Source organism: Rhinoderma darwinii, chromosome 2, assembly GCF_050947455.1.
Source record: "Rhinoderma darwinii isolate aRhiDar2 chromosome 2, aRhiDar2.hap1, whole genome shotgun sequence".
Taxonomy (NCBI): Eukaryota; Metazoa; Chordata; class Amphibia; order Anura; family Rhinodermatidae; genus Rhinoderma; species Rhinoderma darwinii.
Window position 1 is genome coordinate 181,937,123 of NC_134688.1, and position 22,040 is coordinate 181,959,162.

The 22,040-nt window shown below is 42.2% G+C and overlaps 1 protein-coding gene across 3 annotated transcripts in view; it reads right to left on the reverse strand.

The window, feature by feature from the left end:
- Positions 1-22,040, reverse strand: part of TUBGCP5 (tubulin gamma complex component 5) — a 64,316-nt gene that overhangs the window by 36,484 nt on the left and 5,792 nt on the right. For all 3 annotated transcript variants that reach the window (XM_075852571.1, XM_075852570.1, XM_075852572.1), the window contains 8 exons: positions 21,854-21,947; positions 19,632-19,708; positions 19,270-19,402; positions 15,102-15,219; positions 14,767-14,856; positions 10,604-10,697; positions 9,770-10,016; positions 9,467-9,669 (listed from right to left, as the gene is read on the reverse strand). In XM_075852571.1, coding sequence (XP_075708686.1) covers positions 9,467-9,669; positions 9,770-10,016; positions 10,604-10,697; positions 14,767-14,856; positions 15,102-15,219; positions 19,270-19,402; positions 19,632-19,708; positions 21,854-21,947 — 1,056 coding nt within the window. The remainder of the gene's footprint in view (positions 1-9,466; positions 9,670-9,769; positions 10,017-10,603; positions 10,698-14,766; positions 14,857-15,101; positions 15,220-19,269; positions 19,403-19,631; positions 19,709-21,853; positions 21,948-22,040) is intronic.

A 22,040-nucleotide genomic window follows, 5' to 3' on the forward strand; every position in this document is an offset into this window, starting at 1 on the left:
CATCTTCTTACGTCTAGGCAGTTAAACTGTTGTTCTCTCGGATTTTTTGGGGAGTCGCAAAAGGAGGGAAGAATAATCTCTTGGTCTAAATGAAAGGGAGAGACCACTTTAGGAAGAAATCCTGGTAAGGTTTTTAGGATGACTATCAACTAACAGTAGCATATGTGGAGGAAAGGCAGATAGGGTCTGAATCTCACCTCACTCTACGGGCTGATGTAATGGCTAACAAGAATATCTTTTTAAGTGTCAGCATTTTCATGGAGATAGAATCTATTGGTTCAAATGGTGGATTTATCATAGCCTGGAGAACAAGGTTTAACCCCTTCCCGCTCCTTGACGTACTATTACGTCATGGCAGCTGTATCGTTTGCGCTCCATGCCGTAATAGTACGTCTCGGGAGTAACGGCCGTTTCGGCCGTCCTCCCGACACATACAGGAGCTGTGACGCTGCTGTCTTGTTCAGCAGCTGTCACAGCTCCTACAGCGGGGACCGATCGCTGTGTCCCCGCTGATTAACCCCTTAAAAGCCGCGTTCCATAGAGATCGCGGCTTTTTAGGGGTTAAGCTGCCATCGCCGGCCTGCTACACGATAGCGGCCGGCGATGGTGACTATGGCAACCGGACACCAAACAATGGCGTCCGGCTATGCCATAGACGGAAGCTTAGTAGGTCCTGACAACGTCAGGACCCACTATGCTTGCTGTCAGTGAGTAGCTGACAGCTCTAATACACTGCACTACGCATGTAGTGCAGTGTATTAGAATAGCGATCAGGGCCTCCTGCCCTCAAGTCCCCTAGTGGGACAAAGTAATACAGTAAAAAAAAAGTTAACAAAAGATGTGTAAAAATAAGAAAATAAAAGATTTAAAAGTAATAAAAGTAAAAATCCCCCCTTTTCCCTTATCAGTCCTTTATTATTAATAAAAATATATAAACAAACAAATAAACTATACATAATTGGTATCGCCGCGTCCGTAATGGCCTGAACTACAAAATTATTTCATTATTTATCCCGCACGGTGAACGCCGTAAAATAAAATAATAATAAACCGAACCACAATCACAATTCTTTGGTCACTTCACCTCCCAAAAAATGGAATAAAAAGAGATCAAAAAGTCGCATGTACCTAAAAATGGTCCTGATCGAAACTACAGTTCGTTACGCAAAAAATAAGTCCTCGCACGGCTTTATTGATTGAAAAATAAAAACGTTATGGCTCTTAGAATAAGGTAACACAAAAAGTGAATGATTGTTTACAAAACGTATTTTATTGTGCAAACGCCATAAGACATAAAAAAAAACTATAAACATCTGGTATCGCCGTAATCGTATCGCCCCGCAGAATAAAGTGAATATGTCATTTATAGCGCACGGTGAACGCTGTAAAAAAAAAAAAAGAATAAAAAAACAATAGTAGAATTGCTGTTTTTTAGTCACCACGCCACCTAAAAATAGAATAAAAACTGATCAAAAAGCCGCATGCACCCCAAAAAAACTACAATGGATTCCTCAAGGGGTCTAGTTTCCAAATTGGGGTCACTTTTGGGGGGTTCCCAATGTTTTGGCACCACAAGACCTCTTCAAACCTGACACGGTGCCTAATAAAAAAGGCGCTTCAAAATCCGCTAGGTGCTTCTTTGCTTCTGAGGCCGGTGCTTCAGTCCATTACCGCCCGAGAGCCACATGGGGGATATTTATATAAACTGCAGAATCTGGGCAATACGTATTAAGTTGCGTTTCTCTGAAAAAAACCTTTTGTGTTATAAAAAAAATGGTATAAAGAGGATTTTCTGACAAAAAAAAAAATTTTTAATTTCACATCTACTTTGCTCTAAATTTCTGTGAAACACCTAAAGGGTTCATAAACTTTCTAAATGCTGTTGTGAATACTTTGAGGGGTCTAGTTTCTAAAATGGGGTGTTTGATAGGGGTTTCTAATATATGGACCCCTCAAAGCAACTTCAGAACTGAACTGGAACCTAAAAAAATAAATAAATGAGGCAATACTTCGCTTCTTACATTATACTAATAATGAGCCGTGCCCACCCCGAGATGACCCCAGTTTTGACCGTTTGTATAAACGGAGACCCCTATTAGACCGTTCAAGTGCCCTTTTTTCCCAAGCATACACCCCCGAGAAGTGTATTTCTATTGATGAGTCCCTGGTACATTTTAAAGGGAGGGTTCAATTCCGCGAGTACCTGCCGGGTAAGAGGGCAAGGTATGGCGTGAAGATGTATAAGCTGTGAGAGTGCATCAGAGTATACCTACAGGTTTAGGATATATGAAGGAAAGGACACCCCCAAACCAGACTGCATCCTGGACTACAATAGGTACATGGGGAGGGGTGGACTTGTAAGATCAAGCCCTGAAGCCCTACAGCGCCATGCGGTGTGGTATAAGAAGCTGGCCGGGCACATCATACAGATGGCATTGTACAATGCGTACATGCTACGTCGATGTGCAGGCCAGACGGGAACTTTCCTGGAATTTCAAGAGGTGATTATCAAGAACCTAATCTTTAGGGACCAAGAAGGGGGGGCACCCAGTACTTCTGGTAGCGAGCCCACACGCATCGTACCAGGGCAACACTTTCCAGGAGAAGTTCCCCAAACTGGCAAGAAGGGAAAAAGTCAAAAGAGGTGCAAAGTCTGCTATAAGAGGGCGATAATGGATGACACAATATATCAATGTGACACGTGTCCCGAATAACCAGAGCTCTGTATGAAAGTGTTTTAAAATTTATCATACATCCCTTGGTTTATAATTTACCCCAATTTTACTTACCCTGATGCACTCCACACAGCTTATCCCCCCTCGTCTTTCCCCTCTGGGCCCTGCTGTGTGTCCAGGCAGCTGATAACAGCCACATGTAGGGTATTGCCATACCCGGGAGAACCCACATTACAGTTTATGGGGTGTAGGTCTCCGGTCAAAATGCTCACTACACCTCTAGATGAATGCCTTAAGGGTGTAGTTTTTAAAACGGGGTCACTTCTTGCGGGTTTCAACTGTACTGGTACCTCAGGGGCTTCTGCATACATGACTTCGCACTAGAAAATCCCCAGTAGGCCAAATGGTGGTCCTTTCCTTCAGAGCCCTCCCATGGGCCCAAACGGCAGTTTATCACAACAAATGGGGTATTGCGGCACTCAGAACAAATTGCGCAACAGAATGGGGTATTTTGTTTCTTGTGAAAATAAGAAATTTTCAGCCAAAACTACATATTATTTGAAAAAAATAATTTTGTTTTCATTCCCAGCCCAATTCAAATAAGTTCTGTGAAAAAACTATGGGGTCAAAATGGTCACAACACCCATAAATGAATTCCTTGAGGGGTGTAGTTTCCAAAATGGGGTAATTTGTGGTGGGTTTCTATTGCTTTGATACCTCTGGGGCTCTGCAAATGCGACATGGCACCCGAAAACCAATCCAGCAAAATCTGTACTCCAAAGAACACACAGCGCTCCTTCCCTTCTGAGGCCTCCCATGGGCCCAAACGGCAGTTTATTGCCACAAAAGGGGTATTGCCGCACTCAGGACAAATTGGGCAACAAAATTGAGTATTTTATTTCTTGTGAAAATAAGAATTTTTGAGCTAAAATGACATATTATTGGAAAAAATATATATTTTTTGAATTCCCAGCCCAATTCAAATAAGTTCTGTGAAGAAACTATGGAGTCTAAATGGTCACATTACCCATAAATGAATTCCTTGAGGGGTGTAGTTTCCAAAATGGGGTCTCTTTTGGTGGGTTTCCATTGCTTTGATACCTCTGAGGCTCTGCAAATGCGACATGGCACCCGAAAACCAATCCAACAAAATCTGGACTCCAACAAACACATAGCGCTCCTTTCCTTCTGAGCCCTCCCATGGGCCCAAACGGCAGTTTATCACCACAAATGGGGTATTGCCACACTAAGGACAAATTGGGCAACAAAATGGGGTATTTTGTTCCCTGTGAAAATAAGAAATTTTGATCACAAATGACATTTTATTGGAAAAAATGAAATTTTTTTCATTTCAGAGCCCAATTCAAATACGTGCTGTGAAAAAACTGTGCGGTCAAAATGGTAACAACAACCCTAAATGAATTCCTTGAGGGGTGTAGTTTCCAAAATGGGGTCACTATTGGGGGATTCCTACTGTTTTGACACCTCAACACCTCTTCAAACCTGGCATGCTGCCTAAAATATATTCTAATAAAAAAAAGAGTACTCAATATGCACTAGGTGCTTCTTTGCTTCTAGGGCTTGTGTTTTAGTCCACGAGCACACTAGAGCCACATGTGGGACATTTCTAAAAACTGCAGAATCTGGACAATACATATTTAGTAGTGTTTCTCTGGTAAAACCTTCTGTGTTACAGAAAAAAAAATTAATAAAATTGAAATTCAGCAAGAAAAAATGAAATTTGCAAATTTCACCTCCACTTTGCTTTAATTCCTGTGAAATGCCTGAAGGGTTAAAAAACTTTCTAACTGCTGTTTTGAATACTTTGAGGGGTCTAGTTTTTAAAATGGGGTGTTTTATCAGGGTTTCTAATACATAGGCCCCACAAAGCCACTTCAGAACTCAAGAGGTACCTTTAAAAAAAGGCTTTTGAAATTTTCTTAAAAATATGAGAAATTGCTGTTTATGTTCTAAGCCTTGTAACGTCCAAGAAAAATAAAAGAATGTTCAAAAAACGATGCCAATCTAAAGTAGACATATGGGAAATGTGAACTAGTAACTATTTTGGGTGGTATAACCGTCTGTTTTACAAGCAGATGCATTTAAATTCTGAAAAATGCAATTTTTTCAAAATTTTCTCTAAATTTTGCAATTTTTCACCAATAAACACTGAATATATCGACCAAATTTTACCACGAACATGAAGCCCAATGTGTCACGAGAAAACAATCTCAGAATCGCTTGGGTAGGTTTAAGCATTCCGACGTTATTACCACATAAAGTGAAATATGTCAGATTTGAAAAATGGGCTCTGAGCCTTAAGGCCAAAACTAGGCTGCGTCCTTAAGGGGTTAAGTCCCAGGGAGGAACTGGAGATCTTATCTGAGGTTTAAGTCTGCAGGAAGCGGTTAGGAATCTCTTAATCCGGGGGTGTTCTGCTAATTAAGAATTTAAAAAAAGGGACTTCGAGCAGAAACCTGAACCTTTAACGTGCTAGGCCTAAGGTTTTTATTTAATCCTGCCTGGAGAAAATCCAATATTAAAGGGATATCGGGTTTGGTTAAAGGATTAATATCTCTGCCTGCAAAATTCAAAGATGCTTTCCAGCCTCTCCGTTATATTTTTGAGGTAACCTGTTTTCTACTGGCTAGTAGGGTGGAAATGACAGATTCTGAGAATCCTCTTTGCCTTAGGATTATCCTTTCAGTTTCCAGGCATTTCTGAATGTCTGGGCGATATCCCAGTCTTTACATACATCGTCCTCAAAAGGGATACTTCCTTTTGAGGAATTTAGGAATACATGCTTTCCTATCAGGATTTTTCCATTCTCTTTTAAGGAGGACGGTTATGTTCCTATGGACGGGAAAAGTTTTAATTCTTTTTATGCCCTAGACCTTGAAACATTATGTCCTGGACAGACCAAGGTTCTTTAGGATCAATAATGTTCATAGTAGCCCTTACAACCTTGAGGAGTAGATCTATGTCTTCTGTTGGGAACAAATTCATCCCCCCCCCCCCCTCCCCTCGTCTTCACCTGAGGAATCTAATGAGCTGTACTCCTTCTTCCTGTGGTAGAGAATCCTCCTCTGCTGAGGAATCCGGAATACCTATCCGGCTAGAAGAGGCAGATGTTAAATCCTTTTAAGGGACTTTAGGGAGTTTCTAACTTCTGCCCTCACAATATCTTTGATACTTGAGGCTAAGTTTGTAGACTCTTCCAAGATAACGTTGTCTAAACATTTCTGACAAAGCCTTTTATTATAGGATCATGCTAGTTTCTTTTTACACACAGCACATTCCTTGTTGTGGGCCTTATCCTGTTTTTTCCTAGAACAATCCCTGGCCGAAATATATGTACAAAAGAAAGGGGAACAGTAGTTAGTAAGGAAAGTTTTTTGTCTTACCCCCATAGTCCTGCCTTCCTCAAGTACCGGACTGGAGGATTTGGTGGCGTTCGAGCGGTCAGTGCGTCCTGGTGCTTCTCCTGGCGTTTCCATAGTGGAGGAAGAAGACTGGAGACCGAAGCTCCTGCTGCTTAGGCCTAAATAGGCCTTGGATTGGCTGGGAGGCCCTCAGCTCCAGATGCTGGAGCGCCTCCTCCACGCCAGGGTCACCATTACCACCGCCTCCTGGAGTGTTGACGTGTCACCCCACCTGAAGTGACGCGTCGCGGCGACCGGAAGTCTCCAATGAACGCGCCGGAAGCCGCCAACGCTGGGCATCGTCCAGATCATAGAGCCGAACATGACCCCGGGAAACCGCTCCCCGCCAGAGGAAGGACCACTGTGTGGACCTTAAACCACCTCCAAGGAGGGAGGCGATGGACCGGAAGAGGAGGGAGTACCTATACCAGGCTTAAGGTTGCTCCCTCCAAAAGGAAACTTACACCTTCGAGAGCACCTCTAGTGAAAATAAGGTAAGACCTTGCTAGGGGGTCTGCAACCCCGTGTGAAGTGTTTTCCTCAGGACAATCCTTACATCCGGAGGACAGGAAACCCCACTGGGTGTGTGGAGAGGTGTGCCCCTTTTTATATCCTCAGGTTTCCTGTCCAGCAGATGGGAAGTCTCTCCAGAGGTACTGTCATAGGTGAAAGGGGAAAACTATCTTGTAGCCTGTCGACATAACCTACCGCACCCAGGCGTCTGACATATTCAAACCAGGTTTCCTGGAAGGAGAGCAGACGTCCCCCCACCAGAGGGAGCAGCTCAGGTGAGGGCAAACCTTCAGACTGTAGAAGCCCACTGGGCTGGAGGTCTGGCAGGTCAGTTGCGGGGCTGCCAGGAGTTTCAAGACTGGAAGGAGGAACTCTGTGTTCGGAAGGGGTGGGGGTCACGTTAATTTTGCCTCTGACGTAAAGTAGAGTTCTGAAATGAATGAAACCACCTTCATCTACTGGCTGAGGGAACTGGCCGGCACCTTTGACGACATTGTGGCAGTAAAGTGCTCCTTCCTCCTGTAGCCCCAGGTCAGGGCTATAGAGATCCTGGGTAAACAGTAGGGCGAAAACCTTTCTAGAGGCACAGTCCGCATCCCAGTTCCTAGTCCAGATGGCTCTGCGGACACCCACCGCATTAGCCATGGCCTTAGCCGACTGCTTGGACAGAGACGTCACAGACATAATTAGACATCTGCAAAAGCGGTGTAGCTAGCAGGGAGGTGTCTACTGGAGAGTCCACTGAATTAACTGCGTCCTGTAGTTGAGTAGCTAGTTCAATACTAGCCGAGCTGACAATATGCGGCAAGAGGGTCTAATGGAAGCCGCAGCCGCACTGAAAGTAACCTTTGCCATAGACTCCACATTGGCATCAAGTGGAATCTTTAAAAAGGTGGAAGCATCTGCAACCAGTAAGGTAGTATTTTCATAAAGCCGAGCCATGGTAGCATCCACCTTGGGGTGAGCTTACCATTTTGCACTAAACTCCTCAGAGAATGAGAGCATACATAGCCCACACTCTTGGACACATGCATATGTCCAATCCCTTGTGATCTGGAAAGAACAAGGTGGGCCGTCTGTGGCGATGCAATAGTACCTCATCCTGAGGGAATTCAGCAGTATCATCCACCTTTTTAAGGATCTCTCTCATTGCCTGAATAAGGTCCTTCACTGCAGGAGGAGTGGATTCGCTTCTGTTACACTCAGAATCGGAGAGAGAGGCAACCCCTGAAGAAGATGGTTCAGACATATCTCTTGAATGAAAGGAATCAAGGCCACCTGCTGCATTTCTGTCCAAAGAGGAATGATATCTTCTTGGTTTCTTGGCCCGCTTGCGGGATGCACTAGGAGAACTAGAATGAGTGTGATCGAGGGAAGAATGCCTAGGAGCCTGAATGGTCTCTGAGGCCTGAGAGGGGCCAGATTCTTGAGATGCTAACTGCTGAGGAAGGCATTGCAAAGCATCCTCTGTGGCCTGAGAGAGGCATGCAAGATTATCAACCGCCTGGGTGAGTGAAGCCGACCATTGAGCGGTAACATACTCGCGAGCTGTAGGAGCTGGGGCATCCTGCGGTGGTTTAGGCGGGTGGCACTGAACACAGACTAGGTCAGCCTGCCTGCATTGAAACTTTGTAGTGCACCGTGTACACGCAAAGTGCTTTACAATGGCAGGGATGGTCGGCGTCTTCACACAAAAAACTATAGCTAGTGGCTATCCTACCGGACCCCCTAGGTGCTGTGTCCCCCAAGAAGCAAAACCGTTCCCAGTGCTGTAAGAATTCTGCACACCGAGCTCAGTGTACTGTGGCGTTCACTACTGGTGAGAGAGTGAAGATCGCGCCTGAGGAAAACCCCTCCCTCTGGGAAGCCGACAGGGGGGGGGGGGTAAACTGGGAGGGAGCGCGGAGGGGCATGGCCAGCTTGTGGTTTAGCAGAGAATCGAAGTCCGGGCCTAAGTTAATGGCACCTGCTGACATTGTCTGATGGTGGTGTGGGGACACTAGGGGGGGGGGGGGGACGACTTACCTGTCAGTCGTCTATGGGCGGAGCCTGTCACCCCCACGGAAAACGCAAATGAGTGGTGTGGCTGTTCGGCATCCTCGACCGTCGGTGTGGTAATACTATGGGACTGTGTGACCAAAGACGGGGAACATCCACCTAAGTGGTGGGCATCCACTAACCAGTGGGAATCCATTCCACCCAGGGCCCGCAGGGGGGGGGGGGGGGTTTACCAAGTGGGAAAACAGGAAGGACCCGCACCTGAAAAATAAAAAATCTAGCACATGTGCCTGCAGTGAAGGACACGTCTTACTTCTACAGACACTCTGCTAATAACGGAGGAGCGGAGTCCTCAGCAGAGGGTATAGCCCACTGGGCGGAGCCACACTTTCATATTAACCTAGTCTCAGCTTCCTAGTGACAACAGCCTATACCCATGGTACTGTGTCCCCCAGTGAATACTTTAACGAGAAACAAGCAATAATGTTGTCAACAATACATCATCTCTGCAAATTCCCTAAGAATGAATATGAACAATATAAAACATAGCAAGAACTGCTATGAAGAACTAACACTAGCAAACATTGTACATATCCTGCGTGCCACATGACAAGTAACTTCCAGCTCTGCATCACAGATTTATGTTACGCTTATTAAAAAAATAATCTTTACATCAATATATGACAAATACGTGTTCTAGAAATCCACTGCAACAGACCGTGATCAAACATACATTGCTTCAGCATTCAGGTCCTGTTCACACCACATTCATGGGCTACGCAAATAGAATATCGTTGGATAGAAAAGGAGCTTTATTCTCACTGTGCTTTTGTCAAAATTGGTTTAGTGATTACATACTGTTTGTTCTGAAGCCTCTCCTACGTTGTCATATTCCAGAATAGCTTTATATAGGGTATTTAATAGATGAGATGCTCTCACAACGTTTCTGGTATCCGGAGGCACCTCTGCAATGCCAGTGCTGAAAACTTTATGCAAGACTTTGAGCTGTGCAAGCCGAGGAGACAACTTGTCAACCACCATTGCCAAAGTGATTGTTTCATCTTAATACAAAACATGAATACAAGAAAACATACTTTAACAATTATTACAATTTCTTTAGCACAATCTAGAGTGCCGTCATATCAAATATTGTACAATTACCTTTATTAATAATACATTTCTCAATCTCTGCAAGTTCTGCTTTAAAGCTCATGAAGTACTTATACAAAGCCCACATAAAGGCCTGATATGTTCGGAATGGAGCTTCAGCACCTTTCTTGGTGGTTGGAAGGGTTCCTGGCAATGAATTTTCAGCACCATGACCGGTGACGTCATCCATAAATTTCTGAAGTCTGAACACAACTTGGCCATATGCGGCAATTTGTTCAAGCACAGACTTAAGGCAATTCTGAAGAGAAAAATGTGACATACAATTTCTACAAACATTTCAGTATTGGAATAGTGTAAAGAAAACCCATTCCTTTATGCACTTTGTATTAACTTGAGTGAGACTTTGTAATGATCATTCCCATCCCATGTAAATAAGCGATCGTGTATAAACGACAGTAATCTTTCAGATCGTAACAATAATCGCTTGATGTTGAAGAGGCTAAAATTTACTAATCCACGTCATCACAGTATCATATAAATCATGAAACACTATCTCCAAATCCCATTCTTGTAATACGCACACTATAGCATGCCTATTCTTTGGAGAAGTGTATCAGTCTTTTTAGTGTTCATGCCTTAACCAAAACTTATTATAGCAAAAACACTGTTGCCATGATGGGAGCAAAGTCAATTTACTGCTAAAGAAATCACACCACAGGGATCTCTACAGCAGCCTATAAACCATAAAGCTATATGACTTATAAGTGCTAAGAAAACATGTTGAGCATGTGGAGACTTTATTTCAAACAATTACACGTGCAAAATCATCCGCAATCAATTTAGAAACGCAACAGGATAAAAAAAAAAATACGTTTGTAAACTTACATGTGTCATATGGGTCACAACGATGTCATTCCTGACAGTGACTTTCCCATCATTTAAATGAAAGATGAAAAGCTTCTTCACACCTGAAAGTAGCCTAATAGTCACAAAATACAGTTTAGGGTATGTTCACACGGCCTATTTACGGACGTAAATCGGGCGTTTTTGCCCCGAATTACGCCCGAAAATAGCGCCTCAATAGCGCTGACAAACATCTGCCCATTGAAAGCAATGGGCAGACGTTTGTCTGTTCACACGAGGCGTATATTTACGCGCCGCTGTCAAATGACGGCGCGTACATAGACGCCCGCGTAGAAGAAGTGACCTGTCACTTCTTTGGCCGTAATTGGAGCCGTTATTCATTGACTCCAATGAATAGCAGCGCTAATTACGGCCGTAATTGACGCGGTGTTCAAGCGCCTGCACGCCGGTACGGCTGAAATTACGGGGATGTTTTCAGGCTGAAACATCCCCGTAATTTCAGCCGTTACGGACCCCCGCCGTGTGAACATACCCTTACTTTTCATTAAACAGGCAGAAATCACAGCAGAACTGAAACTAGAACAGTCACAATATAAATAACTGGAGGAAAACCAGAAAAACACTGAACAATTCTCATTTACAAAGCAAAATATAAATAAGGAAAATAAGGTTGGTTATACTGTGAAACATTAGTCCACATATTCACAAAATATCTATAGGAAAAATAAGCAAACCTTACTGATCTGTTGGATATAGCTTTAATAGCTAGAGTATGTCTACCTTTGCAACCAATTTTCATTCAATGTTTAAAGGCATCTTAGGCTGGGTTCACACGACCTCTTTTCAGACATAAACGAGGCGTATTATGCCTCGTTTTACGTCTGAAAATAGGGCTACAATACGTCGGCAAACATCTGCCCATTCATTTGAATGGGTTTGCCGACGTACTGTGCAGACAACCTGTCATTTACGAGTCGTCGTTTGACAGCTGTCAAACAACGACGCAAAAAATACAGCCTCGTCAAAAGAAGTGCAGGACACTTCTTTCAGAGGTAATTTGAGCCGTTCTTTATTGAACTCAATGAAGCACAGCTCAAAATGTACGGCTGTCAGAGAAGCCTCGCAAAATGCGAGGAGGAGCAATTACGTCTGAAACGAGGCAGCTGTTTTCTCCTGAAAACATTCTGTCTTTTCAGACGTAAAAGCCTGCTACCGTGTGCACATACCCTAAAGTGGAGACAGACTGCAAACCAACCAGGTGTAGTCTGATCCTTCGGTCATCCATCCTTCTATGGGTAAGTTCACACAAGGCAGATTTGTTGCAGAAATGAATGCATCTGAATAGGTTTTGTAGTAAGTCATGAACCTGCTACAGAAACATCCCCATTCACATGTATGGTATTGAGTTGAAAGAGACTCCGGCACCTTTGAGAACACCCTAAAACTACAATAATCAGTAAATCGCTTGAAAACACTCAATTCCGAATCTGTAATGTTTATCTTTCTACTCATTTGCATTCTCCCGATGTAAACCTGCAAACAGGCCATGCGCTGCATGCTGATGCACAGAAAGGACTACAAAGCTTGGCAATATAATGGAGAGGACTCCAAGGACTTATAAGCATGCAGCGCACAGCCTGTTTGCAGGCTGACACAAGGGAATGCAAGTGAGTAGAAAGATAAAAATTACAGATTCCGAACTAATGTCTTTTAAGCCATTAACTGATTATTGTAATTTAGGGGGGGGGGGGTGATTTGGAGGTGACAGAGTCCCTTTAAGTCACAGAAATGTCCGCAACAAATCTGCCACATAATTGAATTAATGTATTTAGTGTTTTTTATGCATCTTTTAAAATCACTTTTATAAATAAATGTTTTTACATTTCAAGATACAGCTTCTATGTGTCCTGTACACATAGAAGCTATATTATATTGTCTGAATCACTCAGCTGAAAGCCAGCCCTGCATGTTCACAACGTAGATGTGATAGTTATTAGCTGGATCTTGTGTCAGAGACACGTAGGACCAGCTTTCAGCAGAGCCTTTAGTTCAGCTAAACTGACGGACGCGGCTCAGCCATGACGATAGAAGCTTTATATTGAAAAGTACAAAACAAAAAAAAAGTTATAAAAAGGTATTTTAAAAGTTGAATAAAAACACTTAATACAGGCTCTAAATTGGTAAAAAAAATTTGCAAGTTACCTCTATTCTCATCCAGAGATGCACATCATTCCCAGCCGGTCTGCAATGGGGAGCAATAAGCGAGGAAACGTGATCAGCTGCTGCCGTTGGTGTGTTACCATAATCACACAGCCAGGGAACCTCCACCAACCCTCACTCCCCGGAGTGGAGGCAATGTTTTAGGACAGTAGGCCAGCATGTCAAAGAAAGGGTCTCCTCATAGAAGAGCGGCTAAAAGCCTGCACGGGTGCCGAAACCGCTGGGCTGCAGCAATAGACGTCACCAGCTCAGCCTCTGATCGGCTTATTCAGCTGGCAGCATGGTGATAGAGGTTATGAGCTCAGCCTCTGACTGGCTTATTTAGCTGATGACGTCTAGTGCTGCAGCCCATTGGTGTTGGCACCTGCGCGGTCTTTCAGCAGCTGTGTTATCTCCAGTTTAAAAAGAAGTTAAAGAGGCTCGGTCACCAGATTCTCAAATCCCTATCTCCTATTGCATGTGATCGGCGCTGCAATGTAGATAACAGTAACGTTTTTGTTGTTTTTTTTAAAACGTTCATTTTTGGCCAAGTTATGAGCTATTTTATATATATATATATATATATGCAAATGAGGTTTGAAATGGACAACTGGGAATTTATTTTTCGTTATGTACAACTGGGCGTGTATTGTGTTTTTAACTGGGCGTGTTTACGTGTATGACGCTGACCAATCAGTGACCAGTCAGCATCATACACTCATCTCCATTGATTTACACAGCAGCGATGTGCAGCCACATAAACAGAGATTAACGTTAATCAAGTGTCCTGATAATGAATACACATGAAATCCAGCCTGGACGTCATGTGTATTCAGAATCCTGACACTTCTGAATCTTTTCTGAGAGACCCCGGCAAGGAAAGCGAAATCTCGCGAGATTACAGAGATAAACGAGATTTCGTTTCGCTTGTTAGAAATCTCAAATAAAAGATTCAGAAGTGTCAGGATTCTGAATACACATGACGTCCAGGCTGGATGATCATGTGTATTCATTATCAGGACACTTGATTAACGTTAATCTCTGTTTATGTGGCTGCACATCGCTGCTGTGTAAATGAATGGAGAGGAGTGTATGACGCTGACTGGTCACTGATTGGTCAGCGTCATACACGTAAACACGCCCAGTTAAAAACACAATACACGCCCAGTTGTCCATTTCAAACCTCATTTGCATATATATATATATATATATATATATATATATATATATATAAAATAGCTCATAACTTGGCCAAAAATAAACGTTTTTTAAAAAAAACAAAAAACGTTACTGTTATCTACATTGCAGCGCCGATCCCATGCAATAGGAGATAGGGATTTGAGAATCTGGTGACAGAGCCTCTTTAAGTCTCATGCGTAGGAAAACTCGTGAGACTGATTTAAAAGCATGCCAGAGACTTCCAAGGTGTCAATGACATCTGAAGACGTGTTAATGCCACCTCTGAAGCTTGCTAACATTTGGTACGGTAGCAAGGAGTAGGATACAGGTGGCAAGGAGTAGGACTGCAGGATCAGACTACACAGGGTTTGTTTGTAGCCTATTATCATGAAAACATAGGAGCTGTAGACTCAAAATTCAAAGAGATTTTTCATAGTTTCAAGACTATTCGCATAGTAGCGTCATATTTTTTTTTACATGTATTGAAGAAGTTAAAAATAAAATTATTTGGTTGTGAAAGTGTAAGCAGGCTCTTCATTTGGGGAAGGTTTTAATTCTGTAATTCTGCCACTCACAAGGCTATTATTTGGTTCCAGACTATACCAATCTTGATCAACATTTGATAAGCATCATGAGAAGGCTGGCTCTACACCCCGACTTCTGTCACGCAAAAAGCTTGAACAGCAACTTTTCACAACTCACCCCATGCCAGATACGGATATATTCATTGGGCAATTTGTGGAGCACACTTGTCTCTCTCTTTTGGTTTGTTCTCTAATCTTCAGAACTTGGAAAGGTATACTTACCATAGAGTCTCCCGAATCACTTGTGTTTCAGTTACAAAGGTTTTCTCATCAGATGTATAGAGAGGATCTGTTGTGTATAAATGCTGATCCCTAGATAATACACAATAATTCCATTATTATGTCTTCATGTTGAAATTAACAGATTAAGGAAAGATAAAAACGGACTTCTACGTGTCATTTTTTGTATAAACTCCTTGTTTTGGCTGAATACCACACACAAATAATCTTACACCAAATGGATCATAGTGAATCTGTTCTACACAACCACTTTATGAACTACTTACCTGGATACAGAAATGAAGACCACAGTGATAGGAAGAGAAAATATTTCTTACCAGATAGCAGCTAGATTAGAATGTAAGTGTGAGCTGTGGGAAAATCTGCTGGATCGAGGCGTCCAGTACTGAGGGACAACATGCTGCTCCAGCCAAGTGCGTGCATCAGGCTCACCAACTAAACGGAAAATGATAGGTCAGTAGAAAGCCTAGCCCACGTAGAAACGCAACACTGTTAAATTCCTATTAACTATCAATAACCGCCCTATAGCCTGAAAATTTCGCACACTCATAATAAATATATAGTACAAGAGACGCTCCAGTTTACAGATATTTGGATATTAGGAAACAAGATCGTAAAAAAAAAAAAAAAAAAAAAAAAAAAAAAAAAGTACCACAGTCTGGAACAACTTTGGTCCTGTGCATGCCAAACAAGAAGTTTTCAGTGTATACAAGTGCAGCAGCCACGTGACGAATGCCCAAAAATTTATGCTTTTCAGGAACTTTTGTTACATAGTTAGTACGGCTGAAAAAAGACACATGTCCATCAAGTCCAACCAAGGGAAGGGAAAAGGGAAGGAAAAATTTCTACACATAGGAGCTAATATTTTTTTGTTCTAGGAAATTATCTAACCCTTTTTTAAAGCCATCTACTGTCCCTGCTGTGACCAGCTCCTGCGGTAGGCTATTCCATAAATTCACCGTTCTTACTGTAAAGAAGCCTTGTCGCCTCTGCAGCTTGAACCTTTTTTTCTCCAGACGGAGGGAGTGCCCCCTTGTTTTTTGAGGGGGTTTTACAAGGAACAGGATTTCACCATATTTTTTGTATGTGCCATTAATATATTTATATAAGTTAATCATGTCCCCCCTTAGTCTTCTTTTTTCAAGGCTAAATAGGTTTAATTCTTTCAATCTTTTCTCATAACTTAAATTCTCCATGCCCCTTATTAGCTTCGTTGCTCTTCTTTGTATTTTTTCCAACTCCAGGGCATCCTTTCTATGAACTGGAGCCCAGAACTGAACTGCATATTCTAGATGGGGCCTCACTAATGCTTTGTAAAGTGGCAATATTACATCTCTGTCCCGCGAGTCCATGCCTCTTTTAATACACGACAATATCTTGCTGGCCTTTGAAGCAGCTGATTGACACTGCATGCTGTTATTGAGTTTATGATTTACAAGAACACCCAGATCCTTCTCAACAAGTGAATCCGCCAGTGTAGCTCCCCCTAGGACATATGATGCATGCAGGTTGTTGGTACCCAGATGCATAACTTTACATTTATCTACATTAAACTTCATCTGCCAAGTGGACGCCCAAACACTTAGTTTGTTTAAATCTGCCTGTAATTCATGAACATCTTCCATAGTCTGAACTATATTACATAGCTTGGTGTCATCTGCAAAAATAGAAATAGTGCTATTAATCCCATCCTCTATATCATTAATAAATAAGTTGAATAATAGTGGTCCCAGCACTGAACCCTGGGGTACACCACTTATAACCGGTGACCATTCAGAGAAGGAATCATTGACCACAACTCTCTGGATACGGTCCTTGAGCCAATTCTCAATCCAATTACAAACTATATTTTCTAAACCTATAGTCCGTAATTTACCCATTAGGCGTCTATGGGGGACAGTGTCAAATGCCTTTGCAAAGTCCAAAAACACTAAATCCACAGCGGCCCCTCTGTCTAGACTTCTGCTTACCTCTTCATAAAAACAGATTAGGTTAGTTTGACAACTTCTGTCCTTAGTAAAACCATGCTGGCTGTCACTTATAATGCTATTTATTGTCACATAATCCTGTATATAGTCCCTCAATAGCCCCTCAAACATTTTCCCCACGATGGATGTTAAGCTTACTGGTCTATAATTACCCGGGGAAGACCTAGAGCCCTTTTTGAAAATAGGCACCACATTTGCCCTGCGCCAGTCCCTTGGCACTATACCAGTCACTAGAGATTCTCTGAATATTATGAAAAGGGGGACAGAAATAACTGAACTAAGCTCTTTAAGAATTCTAGGGTGTAACCCATCTGGTCCCGGAGCCTTGTGCACATTTATTTTATTTAATTTAGCTTGGACCATCTCTACATTCATCCAATTCAGTATATCAGCCGATATATTAACAGCACTGGCACCGGCTACATCAGCTGCTCTTTCTTCAGTTGTATATACAGAGCTAAAGAACCCATTTAGTAACTCTGCCTTCTCTTGATCCCCTGTGATCAACTCCCCATTACCATTATCTAGGGGTCCTACATGTTCAGACCTTGGCTTTTTTGCATTTATATGCTTGAAGAATTTTTTAGGATTTGTTTTACTATCCTTGGCCACCTGCCTTTCATTTTGTATTTTTGCTAATTTTATTACATTTTTACAGATTTTATTAAGCTCTTTATATTTTACAAAGGCTACAGCTGTACCCTCAGATTTGTATTTTTTAAATGCCCTTTTTTTGTCATGTATTGCCCCTTTCACAGAAGGTGTAAGCCATGTGGGGTTTAATTTGAGTCGTTTATACTTATTACCTGTAGGAATAAATTTTGCACTATAATAACTCAAAGTAGATTTGAAAATCTCCCATTTATCATTTGTTCCATTATTTGACATTAGTTCTTCCCAGTCCATATCCTGAATTGCAGCCCTCATCCTGGGGAAATTGGCTTTCTTAAAATTAAATGTTTTTGCCCTCCCAGCCTGCGTTTGTTTTTTACAGTATAGGTAAAATGTAACTATATTGTGATCACTGTTACCGAGGTTTTCACGAACATTGACATTCCCAACAAGATCTGCATTATTAGAAATGACCAGATCCAACAGAGCTTCACCTCTAGTCGGGTCTTCCACAAACTGGCCCATAAAATTTTCCTGCAACAGGTTGAGGAAATGTCTCCCCTTTGCAGTTGAAGCCGAACCATGACACCAATTAATATCCCGGAAATTAAAATCTCCCATTATCACTACAGTACCCGCCTGTGCAGCCCGCTCCATCTGTTTATATAGCTGAACTTCCATCTCCTCAGTTATATTGGGGGGTCTATAGATTACACCAAAAGTAATTTTTTCAGTGTTTACCTCCCTTTCTAGTTCCACCCACAAGGTTTCAACCTCCTCACAGTCTTCACCCACTATTGTCTCTTTCACACTCGCCTTCATATCACTTCTCACATACAGACATACACCACCACCTTTCCTATTTGTCCTGTCTTTACGAAAAAGTGTAAAACCCTGTAGATTTACAGCCCAGTCATGTGAAGAGTCCAGCCATGTTTCAGCAACACCAACTATATCTATATTTTCTTCCAGTATCAAGGCCTGTGTATGTGGAAATGTCACAAAAACACCTCTTAAAAAGTACTATGGTGTCAGGATATGAACAAAAACAACTTTGTTTTTTTAAATGAGCCCTAATCTCTCCATCAAAAAACACTTTAAGAGGTTGTCCGACCACAGCAAGTGCTAATAAAACGATCCCATGTAAAAAATTAAAGTTATGTACCAATTTAAACGCATTATAAAATCTGTATTAATCCATAGACATGACCTTGTTTCCTTATATGGCGCCCCCTGCTGTTTTGCACGTATGCCGCTGTGCACTTCCGTCCAGTAATGCTATAGCTGGATACATATGTGAAGTCTGTTTCAGCGTGAGTCCAGATCTAGAGAGCACCTAGCGGCAGATGAATTCACTAGATGCTCTTCGCCTAGTGCCTTTGATTGAGCTTTCTCACGGTATAGCCTCCTGTGTGCAGTAGTGGATCCCTGCTATGCCGATATTCAGAATGTCATGGGATTATTTATAATGGTTTGTAGTGAGCAGAGCAGGGAGCGAGAATCATACACCGGCAGCGATATGGCGGCAGGCGGAGGGACTATAATGCAGAGGCAGACTAACGGAATTATGGGGCTTGTAGGAAAGTGCCTTGCAAGATCCGTCACGTGTGCCTCCAGAAGATCCCTCCTCATGTGACTACCATGGGGCGCATATTACCAGGGAAAAAAGAAAAAAAGAAAAAGAAGAAGAGGTATTTTGGGAGCCAATACAGCTATGAGGACACATTAAATTCACTTTATAACACATTTAGGAGGTTTAATGAGCAGAAGAGGTAGTGGGATAACCCCTTGAATTATAAGATGACCATCCTGAATATCATGAGATGGATAACAGAGAGGAGCACAGGAGTTTGCACAGACAGACCAAATGATAGCACATAGTTACCTTTCCATGATACTACAGGAGCAGCACTCTTCTTTTCCCCATCATCTAGTGGGGTCCTATCAACCTGAATTCCTGAGTCCTCCCTACTAAGGGTCTCTTGATCATCTTCCTCCTCACTAATATCAGACCACTCCTGAAATCAGATTTAACTACCGGTCAGTCCACAAATTCCACTTTACCATAGGATACAAATGTTTTAGTACATGCCAAGCACATGGCTGGTTTTTTTTTTTGTGGGGTTGGCAGAATGTGTAGTGATACATTTTTATCATTGACCTTTATGGAACAATGGAGTGCACATACGAACAGTAATATTGTCGCAATACGAACTCTACAGGGACATAAGAGGAGCTAAAACTTACCGGTGTGTCGTCTGCACGGAGACCAATGTCTTCCCCTTCCATCAAGTATTTTCCCCAATCAAATGGCTCCTCCTCTTCTATGATTAATCCACACAAACAGGTCAGGAAAATTTACTATTTACATCGATTTGACGGTATATTCTCTAGTATAAAATATGTTTTGTTTTTATAAATAACATTAAAACAAAACATTCATTACACAGTTATTAAAGGGTTTGTCTGACATTTACCAATACCTATAAGAGAATAAAAAGATTTGATTTTTGTAATATACATATAGTTAAAATTATTATAGGGTAACTAAACTTTTAATATGTCATAGTGGCATGTCAGAAGTTTTGATCGGCGTGGGTCCGAGCACGGCGAGCCCCACGGATCGCTAAAACATAGCACTTTGGTGAGTGCTGTGCCACTTCGTTTTGGATTGGCTTTCCTTAGAAAGCCAAGTGAGCAGAGTACGAGCTCATAGACTTTCAATTGAGTCCATACACCGCTCCGAGGAAAGGCGATCAGAAACAAAGCGCCACAGGGCTCACCCAAGTGCTTTTCCCGCTTCGTTTTAGCATTCAGTGGGTGTCTCAGTGCTCGGACACACGCCGATCAAAACTTCTGACGTGTCACTATGACATGTCAAAAGTTTTTTGAAATGTTCAGTTACCCTTTAATATCACAATATGCTACAGTGACGCTAAGCAAAGTGACAAACTCCTGCAGTAGCAAATGAATGGAAGCAACGTAGCTAGTTCATATCTAACCCTGAAGGTGGACCAGAGATGAGTGGCAGTATTGGAATTGAGAATTTTAACTATAAGTTTAGGCTATTTTGGGGACGCTTTAAAAGCGTATTTCTATCTCTGACATTTTTGCCATGTTCACAAGATATGCCATAAATGTTTGATAGATGCAGGTCCCACCTCTTATACCTGCACCTATTTCTACAATGGAGGCCCCAGACCCCCGTAATACCTTCAACCGCTGTCACTGCTCGATGGGATCCAGGCACTCAGGAGGTGGCCGGAGTAAGTAAACAGAATAGCTTGCTGAGCAATGCGGTTTCTGTAACTCCCATAGAAGTGAATGGGAGTTACATAAATAGCATAGCACAGCAAGCTACGCTGTTTACTTACTCCCGGCCACCTCCTGAGTGCCTGGATCCCATCGATATTGGGAGAAGGTAAGGCGGGAGGTCAGGGGGCCCAATTCTAGAGATACAGTCCTGAGCAAAATTTTTGAAACGGACACAAGTGTCAAGAAGGGCCGCAAAGAAGCGAATTCTCTCCAAGAAAAACATCAAGGACAGACGGACATTCTGCAGGAAGTACAATGATTGGACTGCAGAGGACTGGGGTAAAGTCATTTTCTCTGATGATGCCCACTTCAGACTGTTTGGGACATCTGGAAGAATGATTGTCCGGATAAGAAAAGGTGAGCGCTACCATGAGTCCTGTGTCACGCCAACGGTAAAGCATCCGGAGACCATTCATATGTGGGGCTGCTTTTCATCTAAGGGAGTGGACTCGCTCACAATTTTGCCTAAGAACGCTTCCATGAATAAAGAATGGTATCTAAACATCCTCCAAGAGCAACTTCTCCAAAAGATCCAGGAGCAATTTGGTGGTGAACAATACTTTGTTCAGTATAATGGAACACCAATCACAAGGCAACAGTGATAACTAAGTGACTCTGTGAGCAAAACATTGACATTTTGGGTCCATGGCCAGGAAACTCCCCAGGTCTCAATCCCATTGAGAACCTGTGGTCAATCCTCAAAAAACAGTTGGACAAACAAAGACACAGAAATTGTGATAAACTCCAAGTACTGATTATTTAAGAATGGGTTGCCATCAGTCAGGATTTGACCCAGAAGCCGATATCCAGCATGTCAGGACGAATTGCGGAAGTCTTGAAAAAGAAGGGTCAACACTGTAAATATTGAGTATTTGCAAAAAATGTATGTATTTGTCAAAAGTTTACAAACTTATGAAATGCTTATAATTGTACTTCAGTATGCCAGAGAAACATATGACTAAGATCTGATAATACTGAAGCAGCAAACTTTGTGAAAACCAAAATTTGTGCCAAGTCTCAAAACTTTTGGCCAGGACTGTAGATGCAGGTCCAAGAGGTGCGACCTGCATCTATTGGTCATTTATGGCATATCCACAATGTTCGAGATTGGATTACCCCTTTATTGTTCATAGAAATAAGTAGTTTCCAATTACCTGCTTGTTTTTTCCTTGGCTTTTCAATAAAGTCATTTTTGGGTGAGTAAGACAAACAAAGTAGAAGAGAAAGTATGGCATAATGAACGTCTGTCTGAGAAAGAGAAAACATTTTTTTAAGAAAAAGAGGAGTAGCTGAAATATATAAAAAATACAACATAAAATTACTACATGATAAACAACTACC